Source organism: Lutjanus erythropterus, chromosome 8 (genome assembly GCF_056507025.1).
Source record: "Lutjanus erythropterus isolate fLutEry1 chromosome 8, fLutEry1.hap2, whole genome shotgun sequence".
NCBI lineage: Eukaryota > Metazoa > Chordata > Actinopteri > Lutjaniformes > Lutjanidae > Lutjanus > Lutjanus erythropterus.
Window position 1 is genome coordinate 39,193,749 of NC_139324.1, and position 16,945 is coordinate 39,210,693.

A 16,945-nucleotide genomic window follows, 5' to 3' on the forward strand; every position below is an offset into this window, starting at 1 on the left:
AGATGTACTAATTGTAAATTCATTAACAGTCTGACACTGTTTTGTGTTTGTGTTTCTGGGTCATTTGTTGAATGAGGAAACTTCAACTTAAAATGAGATGCAGAAAAAAGAGGGGAAAAAGATGAAAATTAGAAAAAATATATATATATTATTAATTAGTACTGATTGATCAATTGTTAGGATTTTCAACTATCAGTGAAGGAAAACTGCACAAAATTTGCAGCCTTAGTCTTCTTATTTTAAAAAAGCAACAACAGTCATGCCGACAATATTGTTGGATTATTGATAATGCTGAACGTCACCAGTCACGACCTCCACGATCGATGATTATCGATATCGACTGATATGAAACTTCATTGTTGTTTTTCAGAAAATGAATCATGAAAATGTTTCTGTGCAGAACACATCATGATGGTTCCCTGACAGAGTGTAGAACCTCAGACTGACCCTGACACCTGAACACTGACACACACACACACACACACACACACACACACACACACACACACACACACACACACACACTGTGTATTTACTGGAACTAACACCAGGTCTCACCTTCCTTTACACCTGAGCATGTCTGACAGTGTTACAGCGACACCCAGTGTTCAAATGGTGAACTACAAATTAACCACTGGATTATTTCAACACCATATTCAGCTCTTACAGAATTTTTTTTTTTTTTTTTAATCAGGTTTTGTTGTTATTATTAATACTTCATTTCGGGTTTTTTTCTGGTTTCTGAAAGAGGGACATGCCTGAAAAAGTTTGGGAACCACTGGTTTAATTGTGTCTTTGGCCACTGGGACCACCTGCCCCTCCTGCAGCCTGAGTCCGCACCCTGTCGGCCGGACATGTTGGCGCACGTCTCACCTGAAAGTTTCACCAAACACCGAATACTCAGAAACGATGTTTCTCAATAAAAGAACATGTGTTTTTTTGTGTTTCTTTGGAGGTCTGTGATGACAAGCAGATTCCTTGAAGCACAAACACGTTTCTGCGCATGATGGAGTTTCGTTTCCGCGGACTTCCCCGCCTCCTTTTACCGAGAGCTACCAGGAAATACATCGATCATACATGAACGCACACTCTCTCTCACACACACACACAGACACACACGCTCCTCAGCTGGACTTTAGCTTAAACTGTCAGAAGAGCTTTTGGGATAAAATGTCAGCTGCTGTTTGCGCCTTTTTCCTGATGATTTCAACACTATGTGGATCCAGAGGTAACATGTCTGTCTGTTAATCATAAACTCAGTGTGTGTTTAAGAGGAACTGTCACATCTAACAGACTACAGCAGCTACCAAAAATAAAATAAAATATATTCCTTCCTACATTAGGATCAGTTTATTAAAGATTTTCTACATTAAGACTTAAATCAGCAGTTGGAGTTAGTTTTTCAGGTCTGTAAGTGTTCTGAAGAGGAAGAGAAAAGAGCGAACTTTGACACCAGGACATTAAACGCAACACCTCCTGACATTATTCATTTATTCAGCAGGAAACATTCAAGTTTTTCAGTTGCTCAGATCATCACGTTACTCATATCGATCAATCGGTGGATTATTTTCTCAGTTTCAGAAAATAGTGAAAAATGTTTCCCAAACTTCAAACTGACGTCCTCAAACGTCTCATTTTACTCACAACTCAAAAGATATTCAGTTTACTGTCAGAGAGGAGGAAAGAAACCAGAAAATATTCACACCGAAGAGGCTAAAAACAGAAAATTTTGACTTTTTTTCTTTGAAAATCAATTATTGAAATAGCTCTGATGCTGAATCCACCTGCTAGGAATGTTCCTCTAACAGTTTTTCCTTCCTGATAATTCTGATGTCTGAACTTTGTCTGCTGATACCAGGGCTGAACGATTTTGAAAAAATATTTAATCTAATTTTTGATTATTTTGACTGATGTTGTAATTGTGATATAATTGAAATGAAGATGTTTATTGAAGTCTGTAGAGTCAGGACATCTCTGCCTCACCACGTTCACTTATTTCAAAGCTTTTGACACATTTTGCCTTTAACATATATTTCACCTCCTGCGATGTGAAAACCATAGAAAGCCATTTTTCGATAAAATTTCGATTAATGTTGCAGGCCCAGTTCCGATAACATTTTCTCCTTCCTGATACTAATACTGATACCTGACCTTTGTTGTCAGATACTGAGTGGGCTGCTGATCCTGCAGAGAGAAGATGTCCCTCTTCCTCATCACTCTACAGCGAGAGACTAATTATTTATTGATGCCATTTGTTATTACACACATGTTGTCAATTAAAAACATGACAAGAAAGTGGTGGTTTTGTCCAGGGATGTCAGGAAGACAAAGGAATGTCTTTTCCTATGAGTGTTTCTCAGACTGTTCCTTAAGAAAAAAAAGCTGCTCAGGTGCATCAACTGATCACTTATAAAGGCTCATAAATGACATTTTAACATAACAAGTGTTGCCATAATCATTTTATGTCAATCTAACGTTACAGCAAAGGGAGCTCATCTGCTTCATGTATTTAAGAGTCCAGATGAGACCTGGTGTTAGTTCCAGTAAATACACAGTGCGTGTGTGTGTGTGTGTGTGTGTGTGTGTGTGTGTGTGTGTGTGTGTGTGTGTGTGTGTGTGTGTGTGTGTGTGTCAGTGTTCAGGTGTCAGGGTCAGGTCTGAGGTTCTACACTCTGTCAGGGAACCATCATGATGTGTTCTGCACAGAAACATTTTCACGATTCATTTTCATCGCTCTAATTTTAAACTAATGATGTCATGTGCACAAGTAGCCCAGATGTGAGCTACACTGAAAATCATAATGTTGGTCTGAAAGAGCTAAAAGTGTGACAGGATGAACGGAGCAGGTAAACCTGTCAGGTGACACACCTGAGCTCAGCAGACCTTAAGGTGCAGGTTACGATGCACGCGGCGCTGAGGAGGCTCTGAGCCGTGTCACCTGGGGGTCAGGTGTCGGCATGACTGGTGTTGCTTTTTTAAAATAAGAAGACTAAGGCTGCAGATTTTGTGCAGTTTTACTTCACTGATAGTTGAAAATCTTAACAATTGATCAATCAGTAATAATTAATAAGATATATATTTTTCTAATTTTCATCTTTTTCCACTCTTTTTTCCCGCATCTCATTTTAAGTTGAAGTTTCCTCATTCAACAAATGACCCAGAAACACAAACACAAAACAGTGTCAGACTATTATTCTATTCAAAATCTAAAAGACAATTCTAGTGTCATGTGATATAATATTGATATATTGCCATTAACACCAGTTCTGATCCCATTTTTCTCTTTTTTGATACCGGCTCTGAAACCTGAACTTTGAGTCTGATACCTGTGCATTAAAAAAAGTCTTAAATATGATTATTTTTAAACATCTGTAGACTGTTAACTCTGCATGGATGTGATGGTCTGTGACTGAACTTACAACTTGTGGTTGTACAGTAAAATTTGTAGTAAAGGACGGTGAACAGCAGGCTCACGTTTCGGGGCTCATAAATTACATGATGTACCTTTATATTCTCTTGATGTTTTTAGGCTTTCAGGTCAGTGTTGGTTTGGGATCAGTACTGACTTAATCATGACTTTGTGTCCTGTTTTATTTTGATTTGGACTCTGCAGGAGTATCAGGAGTCCTCAGCGGACCCACGAACGTCCGCTTGACCTCCTATAACATGAATCTGGTGCTGAGGTGGGATCCACCTGAGGGGGCGGCCAGCGGCCTCGTCTACACCACTGAGTACAGGTGAGTCGACAGAAGCCTCTCTGCTCCTCGCTCCTCGCTCCTCGCTCCTCTGCTCCTCACTCCTCGCTCCTTGCTCCTCGCTCCTCGCTCCTCTCCTCTACTCCTCGCTCCTCGCTCCTCTCCTCTACTCCTCACTCCTCGCTCCTCTGCTCCTCGCTCCTCGCTCCTCGCTCCTCTCCTCTACTCCTCTCTCCTCGCTCCTCTGCTCCTCTCCTCTACTCCTTGCTCCTCGCTCCTCTGCTCCTCTACTCCTCGCTCCTCGCTCCTCTGCTCCTCGCTCCTCGCTCCTCGCTCCTCGCTCCTTGCTCCTCTCCTCTACTCCTCTACTCCTCGCTCCTCTGCTCCTCGCTCCTCACTCCTCGCTCCTCTGCTCCTCGCTCCTTGCTCCTCGCTCCTCACTCCTCGCTCCTCTGCTCCTCGCTCCTCGCTCCTCTCTCCTCGCTCCTCTCTCCTCGCTCCTCTGCTCTGCTCCTCGCTCCTCTGCTCCTCGCTCCTCGCTCCTCTCTCCTCGCTCCTCTGCTCCTCGCTCCTCGCTCCTCGCTCCTCGCTCCTCTCTCCTCGCTCCTCGCTCCTCTGCTCCTCGCTCCTCGCTCCTCGCTCCTCGCTCCTCGCTCCTCGCTCCTCTGCTCCTCGCTCCTCGCTCCTCGCTCCTCGCTCCTCGCTCCTCTCTCCTCGCTCCTCGCTCCTCTGCTCCTCGCTCCTCGCTCCTCGCTCCTCGCTCCTCTGCTCCTCGCTCCTCTGCTCCTCGCTCCTCGCTCCTTGCTCCTCTCCTCTACTCCTCGCTCCTCGCTCCTCTGCTCCTCGCTCCTCTGCTCCTCGCTCCTCACTCCTCGCTCCTCTGCTCCTCGCTCCTCTCTCCTCGCTCCTCTGCTCCTCTGCTCCTCGCTCCTCTGCTCCTCGCTCCTCTGCTCCTCGCTCCTCGCTCCTCTGCTCCTCGCTCCTCTGCTCCTCGCTCCTCTGCTCCTCTGCTCCTCGCTCCTCACTCCTCGCTCCTCGCTCCTTGCTCCTCTCCTCTACTCCTCGCTCCTCTCTCCTCGCTCCTCTGCTCCTCTGCTCCTCGCTCCTCTGCTCCTCGCTCCTCTACTCCTCGCTCCTCGCTCCTCTGCTCCTCACTCCTCTGCTCCTCGCTCCTCACTCCTCGCTCCTCTGCTCCTCGCTCCTCTCTCCTCGCTCCTCTGCTCCTCTGCTCCTCGCTCCTCTGCTCCTCGCTCCTCTGCTCCTCGCTCCTCGCTCCTCTGCTCCTCGCTCCTCTGCTCCTCGCTCCTCTGCTCCTCTGCTCCTCGCTCCTCACTCCTCGCTCCTCGCTCCTTGCTCCTCTCCTCTACTCCTCGCTCCTCTCTCCTCGCTCCTCTGCTCCTCGCTCCTCGCTCCTCTGCTCCTCGCTCCTCTGTCAGTGTGTGTTGCTCCTGCTCAGCCATCACAGCCCGCTCATGTTAAAGCTACAGCCGGTTTCTGTAGCTGCAACCGTGCATCATTTTTAATATCAGTTATTAGATTGATCATTTTAAAAATAATGAAAAATAAACCTGTCACAGTTTCTCGGAGACGTTGTGGTTTTCATGTTCAGGTTGCTTGTTTTTTTACAAACTGCAGTCTAACATAGAGATGTACCACGACCATTTTTCCTTCCCAGAACCAACTATGATACCTGAACACTGTATACTGATCTAATACCACTGTGTTAAAAAATACTATTTTTAAGAGTTATGTTACTTGATATTGCATCAATGCACACACTTACATACTCTCTGATACCTGATCCAGCATTTTAGGCATCAGAGGCATTTCTGATACAGGTATTGGTATCATAACAGCACTATGATATACTTTTTGTGTCCAAACTGCAGAAACTTACTTTACTGTCATATTGGACAAATAAACCACACATTTATATTAATATTTACATTTGATAAGCTGGAAACAGTGAAATGTGGACATTTTAGCTTTAAAAATTACCCAAACGATAAATCTATTACTAAAACGAATCAAAATAAAAACCAGCTTAACACTCTTTTTTGAGCTTTTTTTTTTGTTTTGTGATGTCACTTGCGTAAAAATCAAAAGTTGTCTTCTTTTACTACTTATTTGGAGATCCACACACAGTTAAGTACAAGTTACACACTGGGGTTTGGTGATTAGATAAGACGTGCTCTTCATTTTTGCGAGCTCATCGTAGAGCGGGTGCGAGACAGCGGTCTGTTTCCTGATAACAGGCTTATATGTTGGTCTAAAACTCATTAGGTCGTAGTCTGAGCCACTTGAGGGAATCAGACCGCAGCTTAATTACAGGTCACATACTGGGTGAAGTTTGTACAACGTGCTCAGTCTGGACACTAGTTCTGTGTCGGCCAGAACACTGAAGGTCCAAACTCACAGAGTCTGAAATAAAGAGCTCAGTGATGGTCAAAGAGGCTGTTCTTCTTTTTGCAGTAACACAAACAGGTGTGTTTCTCTGGTTCTGCTTTCTGTACAGAGAAAAATAACAAAATACAACAAGATGAAGGATAATGTGCAGTATTTATACTGTCATTTGATCCACATGCAGGATGTGGACAGGATGCTTTTATTGTGAAAAAACCGACAGGCAGCATCAACACCATGAATGCCGGGATTCCAAAAAGCGGCTATAAGTGGACATTTTGACCTTTGACCTCCAAACTATCATCTCTCATGATAATTACCAGACTAAAAGACTAATGCATTTATTCTGTTAGTTTATCTTTTTTAAGATTAAATAACACCAAAATGTCAAGTGTGTAGAATTTATTTATATATTTATCAATATGTAGCGTGACGTGTAGTGAACTGTAATAATTTCATAGATTCACAGCAGTATTTTTCTGTGGGATAATAACCATCAGTAATCTGATTCAAAGTTTAGATTCATCTAGAATTATTCAGAGCCCGCCGCCAAACAGCAACTGTCCAATCATAGCTTAGTAACCGTAACTAGGGCCGTCAAGCTTTGCATTTCTCTCCATGTTGATGGTGTGCAGGAGGCTCTGAGAGGAGAGATACTCGGTGTTTCATGAGTCTGGATGGTGGCGTCTTGTTTCTTGTCTCTCAAAAACAGAAGCATAGGAACAACAGCTGGAGACCCTCAGCTGACTCAGCCAGCTGAACTCATGAAATCTGCTTGTGAGTCATTATTTTAGCGACAAAATCCACCATCATCAGCTAGAAATGAGGATCTGCTTTTGTTCTCTGAGGAACTTCTCTCTAAGAAATCGCAGACTCTCAATTTCGATGTTAAATCTGCCACCGTTTTCACTGTAAACTGCATAAATTCAGTGCTAGAATGGAAAGTTTGGCAGGCGTAGCAACAGTAACTAAGGAAGGCGGGGCTTAGCAAAGGGTCAGTTGCCAATCAATAGGTGTTACTTCAGCAGACCAGTTAAATACCAGACATTAAAAATAAGTATTCAGTTCATTGAAATATGTCATGTAGATAAATTAGATTCTTAATTATTTAAAAAACAAACAAACTTCAAAGCTGAAATATGAAAATGGCTGAAATATAAACCTTTTTGTGTATCAGTGAAAGGATTTCTACATTTAGGCATATTTAGCATATTAATGCATTCACCTCATAAATAACGGCACATTACTCTCCCCTACATTAAATACATGAGCCACTTCTTAGAATAAAAAGTAAAAATCTGTATTGATATCAGTGATTCTGGCTATAAATCACTTAATATCAGATTGAAACCAAATGTTGTGGTATCAATCATTCCTAACCCTGGGTGGTTTTACAACGTGAAGAGTTCAATGACTGTCAGGCCTCCCCCTGTCACACACACAGCGGTCAGTATGACACAACTACTGCAAAAGCTAAATCACGCCTGCCGGTAACAGACGATTCCCTTCAGACAGAAACTCAGGAGCTGCAGGCTGGTTAAATGCTGCTTTGCATACCAGTGGATTATATCTGCTCCATCGGTGACACTGTTCTGATTCTCTGACGCACTGCCATCAGACCACATGCAAACAAAACTGCCTGAATGACTGTAAATGTGGCTGCAGAGTTGTATTTTTATTAGGGGGGGTTTTAACAGACAGATTTTATCAGCAGCGTCATTAAACTGCCAAATGAGTGAGCAGCAACTGTCAAAGCCCCGCTGCCCCTGCAACACCCAACAACACAGAAACTGTGACCAGCGACACCTTCCTCTTCTCATAACAACAACATGAGGAGTTTTTTCTCTTTTTCTAAAAGTACCTTCTGTTCTGGGAAAGAGGGCTGATAATCACAGTGTCCTGTAACTGACTCATGTTAATGAGCAAACACACACACACACACACACACACACACACACACACACACACACACGTTGCGCTGATAAAATCTGAAAACAATGAGCTCATAGTTCTCCACGTACTTCTGCACCACTTACCGGTAAAGTGGAAATATGAAGAAATCTGCCCTTTTTTACCCTTTTAGATCACATCTTTGCTTTTATGTGCACCTATTTCACAACATATAGCAAAAAATATAGATTCAATTACAAAAACAGTTGTGTAAAATGGAAATAACATCAGAATGCAAAGATTTGCAGATTTACAGTGGTTGAAAACTTTTTCAGAAGGTGTTACAGGCATCAAATTCAGTGTGTTTAGAGTTTATTTACAAAAAAACCCCCAGTAAAGTTATAGTTTGAACTTTCAAATTCAACTGGACATATGTCAGAAGATTTTTGCAAATCATTGCATTCAGTTCAGTTTTACACAATGTCATAACTTTTTTGGAACTGTGGTTGTATAATAAAAAATTCTTTCTTTGTATTTTATGTCAAAATCATGGATCATCCCATTGTTTTTTTTCTGCAAAGCAAAATATGATATGTGCTTATGTAAGCTAGAACCAACCAGTTTCATCACCGATATCCAGTCAGCCTTCAACCTTCTGCTGCAGAGGCAGATTCAGTAGTTAGCTAGCTAGCTGCAGTATGGTACGTCTAAATAAATAAATAAATAAAAATAGCTGAGACAATATTTCAAGGCAACGCACTGTTCTAATCTATTTTTGAGTTTTGAGCCCAATTCAAACTCTTTAAGTTTTGAAATAAACTTTTAAAAGTTTTGCTGACCTGTAGTCTTTAGTTGAGATAATTTACTTTTCTTCTAATAAACTTGAATGTTTGAGTTTTAAAAACCCTCAAAAATTGCATTTCAAAACTTGAGTAAAGTTGATGAAGTAAGTTATCTCAACTTTATTTAAGGTTTGTTTTCTTGATGAGAGGAAATGAAAAGATTGAGATGGCCTGTTAAATCTGTTAAATAATCTATTTATTTCATGTGCATATGAATACATGTTGTTGTTGAAATGGCAGTTAAAATGGCCAGGAACGTTTGTTAATGCACAAATATAAATATATAAATATATATAAATGTTGCACTGCTGCAGTTTGTGTCAAACAGAAACTCTCTCTTTCTGTCAAACAAACAGTCGAATCTCAAGGTTTTTTCTGTCATTTATTTTGTGTTTTCATCTCAAACAAACCTGAAACTGACACTAGACATCAGTTTTATCAGTGCTGTGTTTTGTCCACAGCACCGTGTTCGCGAAGCACACAGCTGGCTGTGTGAACACCTCCTCCCTTCACTGTGACTTCACCTGCCTCAACGTCTCCATCATCGAATATGGGAAGTACACGGGCAGAGTGCGGGCGCAGCGGGGGGCGGAGAGCTCCGTCTGGGTGGAGAGTGAGCAGATTAGATTGGATGAACACAGTGAGTAGAAACTTTCTGTGTTTCAGGACTTTTTACTGTAGAACTGCAAAGTGATAAAAATATAAGAATATTTGTTCACTGACTCAAACAGTTAAATCTCTTCATGTCCTCTGACTCTTCTCTTCCTCAGCCCTCATCGGGGCGCCCAACGTCTCTCTCCACGCCAACGGGGCAACTATCGACGTCAGCATTAAAGATCCCGTGTTCACCATCTCGGCGCTGAGGCGGGCTTACATCTTCGCCACCTACAACATCACCTACTGGAAGGACGGACACAAGGAAACGGTGAGAAACACTCGCTCATGTGCTGCTTGTTTCATGCTCGAGGTTAACGAGGTTTTCTCTGAAGACTCACAAACACAAACTCTCACTGAGGTTCTGATCCTGATCGGCTGCATGTTACACCAGAGACGGCTGGAAGCTCTTCATGACACAAATACACATCTTTTTCATTTTATCTTATGTGTATTAATACACACACACGCCTCAGAAATACAAATACGAAGTGTTATAATCAGGGCTGCAACTATCGAACATTTTCAGTGTCAGTTAATCTGGCCATCATTTTCTTGATTAATTGATTAACTAAGTAAAGTCATAAATGATGAAAGATGATCAAATTTTTGTGTGCTAAAAAAAGAGATGCGTGAAAAAAGAGAAAAAGTAACAAAACAAAAAGATGTAACAAGACAGAAAATAACGTAACAATACAAGAAAGATGAAAATTTAAAGATGAAAAACTACATGAAAGATGTAATAAAGACATACCACCACCACACCACACGTTTGTGGTGCAGGTTCAGTTTGCAGCAGATGATCTGAGACCAGTTCGTCTCAGCTCGCTGTCTCTGTGGTGTCCTGTAGCTGCTGCAGGGCATCATGGGTAAACCACACCACACGGCTGACCGCTTCTCTGCTGCGTCCTGCAGGCTAAAAGCATCAGCAACCTGCAGCAAAACCGGGTGGTTCTGGACGACCTGGACTTAAGGACCACGTACTGCGTCCAGGTCCAGATCAACACGGACACAAACTCCAGGCCCAGCGAGCTCAGCGTGCCTGTCTGTGAACGCACCACCGACGGTGAGCAACTTTTACCAGAGACAGAGACAGGGGTGGGAGTGTCAACAAATCAACGAAAATTTATCCGATGAGTATTCGTTGATGTTCTTTAATTTATTTCATGACAAAACTGTGACAACAACATAAATAAATAAAAATATTGACAGTAGAAATGACGATGAAATCTTTGTTCATTATGTCCTGACGAATAAAGACGAGACATTCAACCTCATTAGATCACAGTAATTACTAATCAATCTGAGAAAGTGATTGGTTCATTTTCACCAACAGCCTGTCAGCTGGAAAGAAAGGGGAAGAAAGGAAAGGATAAGAAAAGGGAAATGAAAATAGAGGAAATGAAAAGAAAGGAAAGTAAAAGAAAAGTAATAGTGACAGGTGTAGTGTAATGCATTCATTCTTATTTGATAGGGGAGACCTGGGATGGTAGTAACACTTATAGTTTGAGCGTCAGGGTGGGTGTAACAATTCAGATCCACATCGTCCAATTTTACAGATAAAGAATGAACAGTTAAGTTTAAAGTGATAAATAAATACCTGCTAAAATAAATAAAACTTGTGTTCTTGTGTTGCAGGAGAGGAGGCGCCGTGGGTGGGGGCTGTGGTGACGTTTGTCGTCATGGCAGCGGCAGTGGCTCTGGTGGTGGTCTCAGTGAAATACAGGAGAGACATATCTCACTTCCTGTGTCCAAAAGATGCACTGCCTCAGCACTTTAAAGACGTGAGTGTGTTTGTGTGTCTGCGAGGACTTTTGTGTGTTCAGGTCTGTTTGTAATGATGATTAATTCACCTTTAAACACAAAATCCTGCTGCATTTGACAACACAACACAACCTGATGAACATTATTGATCCCAGACTGGAGATAATTTACTCAGTACAGAGCAGGAAAAGAGTGATTGTGTAATAAAATTAAATAAAAATGAAAGCTATATACACCATATATACCTTTCACATATACAGATTAGAGCCAAACTGATGCCAGACTTTTAGGGTGGTGATGTTGATACCGAGATTAATGAGGAAAAAAATAAATAAAACAGAGCATCCTGACACTTCTTCCAAGTTTTAGAAACAAAGTTAGTCAACTTGTAGACGTAAAAATTAAATAAGCGCTCCATTCTGTCATCATCAGAGCAACAGAACGTTCTGGATTTTAAACAGACATTTCATTGATTATCGGTTTTCTTAACAACACAAACACGTCTGACTCTTTGGTAAGATCTTCATAAATTTGTACTCAAGTACAAGTACTGACTAAAATATTACTAAATTACAAGTAAAAGTTCTGGTGTTAGAAAGCTACTTAAGTGAAAGTACAAAATACTCTTTTCAGAAACTACTCAGAGTATTAGTTACTTTTTTAAATACATCTTTGGTCTAAAATCCTCCAAACTCTATTTCCTCAATCAATAATTGAAAAGGCTAACGATCGATTAATGGACCCCCCCCCCCATTAAAGATTAATTAATGATTGATCATTACGATCCTCACTCTCCTCCAAACCTGAGCTGCTGCTGCATTTTTGTTTGTTTGTTTGTTTTTCATTGGCTCATTTGTGATCAGATCACCTGATTGGATACTAAAATGCAGATGAAATGTTTGGATATTAATTCAGAATGTACTGAGTACTCAAGTATGATTTTAAAAGTAACTAAGTAGATTACATAGTGTAATGAATACTTAAGCACCAGTAAAAGTACAGACTTTAAAACCTACTCATAAAAGTATGAGTATTGTATGATAGTTGTGTCGTATACATATAAATAATAATGTGTGATCTGTATAATTGTAATATGTATAATATGTGTAAATATGAATAAATAGGATGTATAACTGTATTCTGACTGTATTGCCTCCTTCCTGCCCCTCAGTACCCGCCCTCCAACTCGCCCGTGTACGTCGCCATGCAGAAGTCCCACCCACCTCAGGAGATCTACCACCCGGTCAGCATCGTCGCAGACGACAGGACGGTGGAGTGACGGCGCCCTCTGCAGGCAGCAGAGACCAGCTGCCGCAAACTGAGGAGGGGACACCGGAGAGGACGTAAAGACACAGAAGAAGAGCAGACCTGTCGGCCGCAGGGACCGTTATAGATCATCAGCAGGACGACTTTAAAGAAACTGTGAGAGGAGGTTTAATTCTGCAGCTGTCCCACAGATGTCCTCAGGGCAGGCGAAGACGCGTCTATACAGGACTGACACCTCGTCTAACTGAAGCTGTTTGAGTCCTGGCAGTTTCACTACTGAAGGAAACTGTTGAAGCTGCATCACACTAAAGTATTTAAGCAGCTACGGTGCTGGAAGACGCCAGGATTCTGTATTAACTGAATATATGTATAGTATAAACAGTGGGAACATTTGTGTTGGTTTTAACTGCCTCATTGTTGCAATATGAAGGTTTTGTAAATGAAATTAAACTCAAAATTCAGTGATGATAGTTCAGAGAAGCTGGAAGTACACTGAGACAACTTAAAAAGTCAAGGCAACACGCTGTAATAGATTTTTGACTTTTCAGCCAAACTCAAACTCGAGTTTTAAATTAAACTTTAAAAAGTTTTGCTGACCTATAATCTTTAGTTGAGATGATTTACTTTCTTCTTTGGATAAACTTGACTCTGAGTTTTACAAAGTAAAATAAAACATTTGGAAAAAATGAAATACTATGTTTTGAGTCTCTAAAATTTAAAACTTTAAGTTTATCTAAAGAAGAAAAGTAAATTACCTCGACAAATGATCAGTAGTTGGTAAAACTGTTTAAAAACTTAATAATGTGAGTTGAGTCTGTTGTTTTGAAATTCTGAGTTTTCTCTTTTTACAGTGTTTGTCCTGAGCCCTCACAGGGTGGAGTTAGCCTCATGCTAACATAACCTCCAGATAAAAGGTTCACACAGTCAGTTGAACTTCAATAAAAAACATTTAAAAAATCCAAATGTGCTGTGAGCTGTTGTGTTTGTGATGATTTACATAATGGAGACATAAAGGTACCACAAAGAGACAAAAAAGTGACAATAAGAAGACACAAAACCATCATAAAGAGACAAAACGACCACTTTTTCAGGAGGGGTGGGGGCCGTTTACTGCACCCAGGGGCCTGTTGTCTCATCACCTCAGATCTATTCAGGGGTCCAAACACCATGTGAACTTTCCTTGTATTTATTTCCACAACTTTATTTATTTCTGTGTTTGCTTTTTACATTTCTTTAGGTATTTTTATTTCAGAAACAAATAAGTTTATAGAAAAAATGGGAAATAATACAGAAATAAAATAAATACACTGTAAAATTAACTTAGCATAAATTCACATTTTAGCAATTAATTTGTATTTACATTTATTGCTGATACATTTTTTGCTGCATGTAATGGTATGGACATTTATTTATTGAGTAATTTATATATTCACTTGCTTTTTTTTATTTTGGCAGTTACAGTCCTCCATATCAGTGTATTAGACTAATAGAATTAATTCAGTATTTTTAAAGAAAGGCAAGTAAATACGTTTGCTGAACCATTTAAAAAAGAGAAAGAACAAAACTTTTGAGATCAAAATAAATTAAAACATTCTTAATTAAAGCCTGACAGGACATGTTGTGTGCAGGCCTGCAGGGGGAGCCACAGCTCACACTGTGCAGTGACTCTCAGCTGCATTTTCCCCAAACAGCACAACAAGAATTCACGTGACTGCAGATAAATGAGATGAAGATGATGATGATGATGCTGTTACCTTAAGAAGACAAGAAAATATTTACGGTAACAACTGAATCACTTTCCTACTTACAGGTTACCTGCAAACTGTGAGTCATAAACTGTATGGAACAATATTCTGATAATAATAAAGATTGATGGTTTCATATTGTGGAACATTCGGTCATGTACATGGCTGCTCATGATAAATGTTCTAATAAAAGAGTTTTTATTTAAAATGCTGAGTAGTGAAACAGGCCAATGAACTGACGTTCTGTGACATGTTACTGAAAAATAAACTAAACAAAACAAAACAAAATAAAACTCCCTACAGCACCGCAGCTGTCTAGAACTGCAGTTTCTACTGTCTCCATTCTATTGTCTTTTATTTCAGAAAAACAAAACAAAGCAAACAAAAACACTGGTCCCTCACTCTTCAAAATGAGGGTTCCAAAAGGGTTCTTCATGACAGGGTTCTTAGTCAGACTGAAGGTTCCATTAAGAACCGTTTACATCCAAACAACCATTTTTGGAAGATGATTTTTGAAAGCCTTGAAGAACTCTTCATCAAGGGTTCTTTTTAGCATAATATAAGAGAGCTCTTAGTAGAACAGCCAAGGAGGGTTCTAGATGACACCTCAGGAATATAAAAAGTTTCTTGGTAGAACCCCCTTAGTGGGTTCTATATAAAACCTTTGAAAAATAAAAGCGATCCCGGTAGAACCCCTTTGGAGGGTTCTATGTAAAACCCTTGGAATGTAATAAAAGGGTTCTTGACAGAACCCCCTTGGTGGGTTCTAGACAAAACTATTGGAATATAAACAGGTTCTTGACACAACTCCTTGGTTGGGTTCTTGTTAGCACCCTTAAAACTTGGAATGATTCTGGAAAAAAAAACACAAGAGAGGGTTCTAGGTGATTCATTACACCATAGAAGAGTTCTCCAGAGAACTTGATAGGGATTTTTGGGAAAAACCTTTCACAGATGGTTCTAGGTATAACCCTTTATGTTGGGTTCTAGTTAGAACTATGTGAAAGAGTTCCAACCTTTATAAAAGGTTCCAGTTTTTACCTTCCTTCTTGTACTGGTTCTGTTCAAGATACTTGGAACCTTGGTGCTATCCAGTGGTGAACAAAGTACTCAACCCCAGTACTTGAGTCAAAGTACAGATACTCCTGGTCAAATATTACTCAACTACAAGTGAAAGTTGCTCAGTCACAATTTTACTTGAGTTAAAGTACTAGAGTACCTGGTTTTAAAAATACTTAAGTATTCAAAAGTACATGTTTTTAAAAATACTTAAGTATTCAAAAGTACAAATTACAAAGTACATTTTCTAATATCAATAAATGCTGTATTGTTTTCATGATGCATTTACTGAACCTTGTAACTCTCTGAAACCTCCTGATGATGCACTGACTTGCTTGTAGAACCACTCTGCTACACAAAGTCTTTAGAAACACCTATAAAAACTTCAGCATAGAAATAAAATCAAAAACAAAAAGGACAGCTGTTGTCATTTTCTGATGTAATTGTATTAAAATCACATCATAAAATTAGATTGAAGCTGACTGTAAGGAGTTCTCCAAGTCTGTTAAATAACTGAGATTTCTTTCTGTCTTCAGAGGCAGTATATATACATGAATTATGTGGTATTTTTCACCCCGATAAAAACAATCCAACTTTAAAAGCTACCTGGAATAATTAATAATTATAATAACATCTTGAGATTTAATTTAGTCTTTCTCCTGCCATCATCATTACTGCTTTTTGTTTGAATGAAAGAGGGAGAGCTTGCTTGTGCTTGTTAGTGCGCCTGGATGTTATTTCTGCTTTTACATCAGTCCCAGTTGAGAGGAGCTACTGTGGTTTCTTTCTGTGAGGAACACAGCATGTGACCAATTGCATTTTAGAAAAGAAAAAACAGCAACAGCTGACTTCAACCATGTCCTCAGTCAAAAAGTAACAACAACCTTCCTAGAAATGTAGTGGAGTCAAAAGTACAATATTTGTCTTTGAAATGTAGTGGAGTGAAAGTCAGAAGTTTCTAAAAAAAAAACAAAAAACAAATACTGAAGTAAAGTACAGATACTCAAAAAATGTACTTAAGTACAGTACTCAAGTAAATGTACTTCACTACTGTCCACCACTAGTCTAGTCTACTCTTCTATAGTCAAGCCTTGTGGTGTCTGTTTATGATTTGTAGTCTATATCGAGTCTACCGTGGGTGGCAGTGTGGGCTATTGTGGTAGATGACCTCTGAGCTCAGGTGTCACATAGGAGGGTGGTGGTGAATCTATATAGCACAGGTACTACAGACTGGGTAATCAAGCATGGGTAGGAGGGAGATCTTATGTTGTAAATTGAACTCTTCATAATCCAGGAACCTCATCCATGGTAAAGTCTGGACATCATCAATTGAAGTGTGTCAAAAACGATGATCGCTCCTGTACCCAGCCCAGTGGCTACATCTAGTCTTAAATATTCATGTCTAGTCAAGTCTTGTCTAGCCAAGTCTACTCTTGTCTAGTTGAATCAAGTCTTGTGTAGTTTTTTTTTTTTGTTGTTGTTGTTTTTGTTTTTTGTTTTTGTTTTTTTGCCAAAAAGTCCATTAGACATCTAAATTTTATCTAAAAAAAAAAAAAAAATTCTGACAATTATTTGATTCGGGCTTCACAGGGTTAATGTTAGTTGGACCTGACTCTTATTTTGAAAG

General features: G+C 40.1%; 1 protein-coding gene across 1 annotated transcript; it reads left to right on the top strand.

The window, feature by feature from the left end:
- The first annotated feature begins 793 nt into the window (after nt 1–793).
- Nucleotides 794–12,776, top strand: LOC146323315 (interleukin-10 receptor subunit beta-like). Its single transcript, XM_084725499.1, has 7 exons — nt 794–1,228; nt 3,614–3,737; nt 9,292–9,470; nt 9,601–9,755; nt 10,400–10,550; nt 11,123–11,268; nt 12,420–12,776. The coding sequence occupies exons 1-7, from the start codon at nt 1,078–1,080 to the stop codon at nt 12,525–12,527; spliced, it is 1,014 nt and encodes a 337-aa protein (XP_084581625.1). The 5' UTR covers nt 794–1,077; the 3' UTR covers nt 12,528–12,776.
- The last annotated feature ends 4,169 nt before the right edge of the window (nt 12,777–16,945 follow it).

Excerpts from the sequence above, each read along its gene's own strand:
- LOC146323315 (XM_084725499.1), top strand. The coding sequence starts at position 1,078 with ATGAACGCACACTCTCTCTCACACACACACACAGACACACACGCTCCT. Across the intron at positions 10,551-11,122 it reads CTGTGAACGCACCACCGACG|GAGAGGAGGCGCCGTGGGTG; the intron begins GTGAGCAACTTT and ends CTTGTGTTGCAG. Across the intron at positions 11,269-12,419 it reads TGCCTCAGCACTTTAAAGAC|TACCCGCCCTCCAACTCGCC; the intron begins GTGAGTGTGTTT and ends CCTGCCCCTCAG.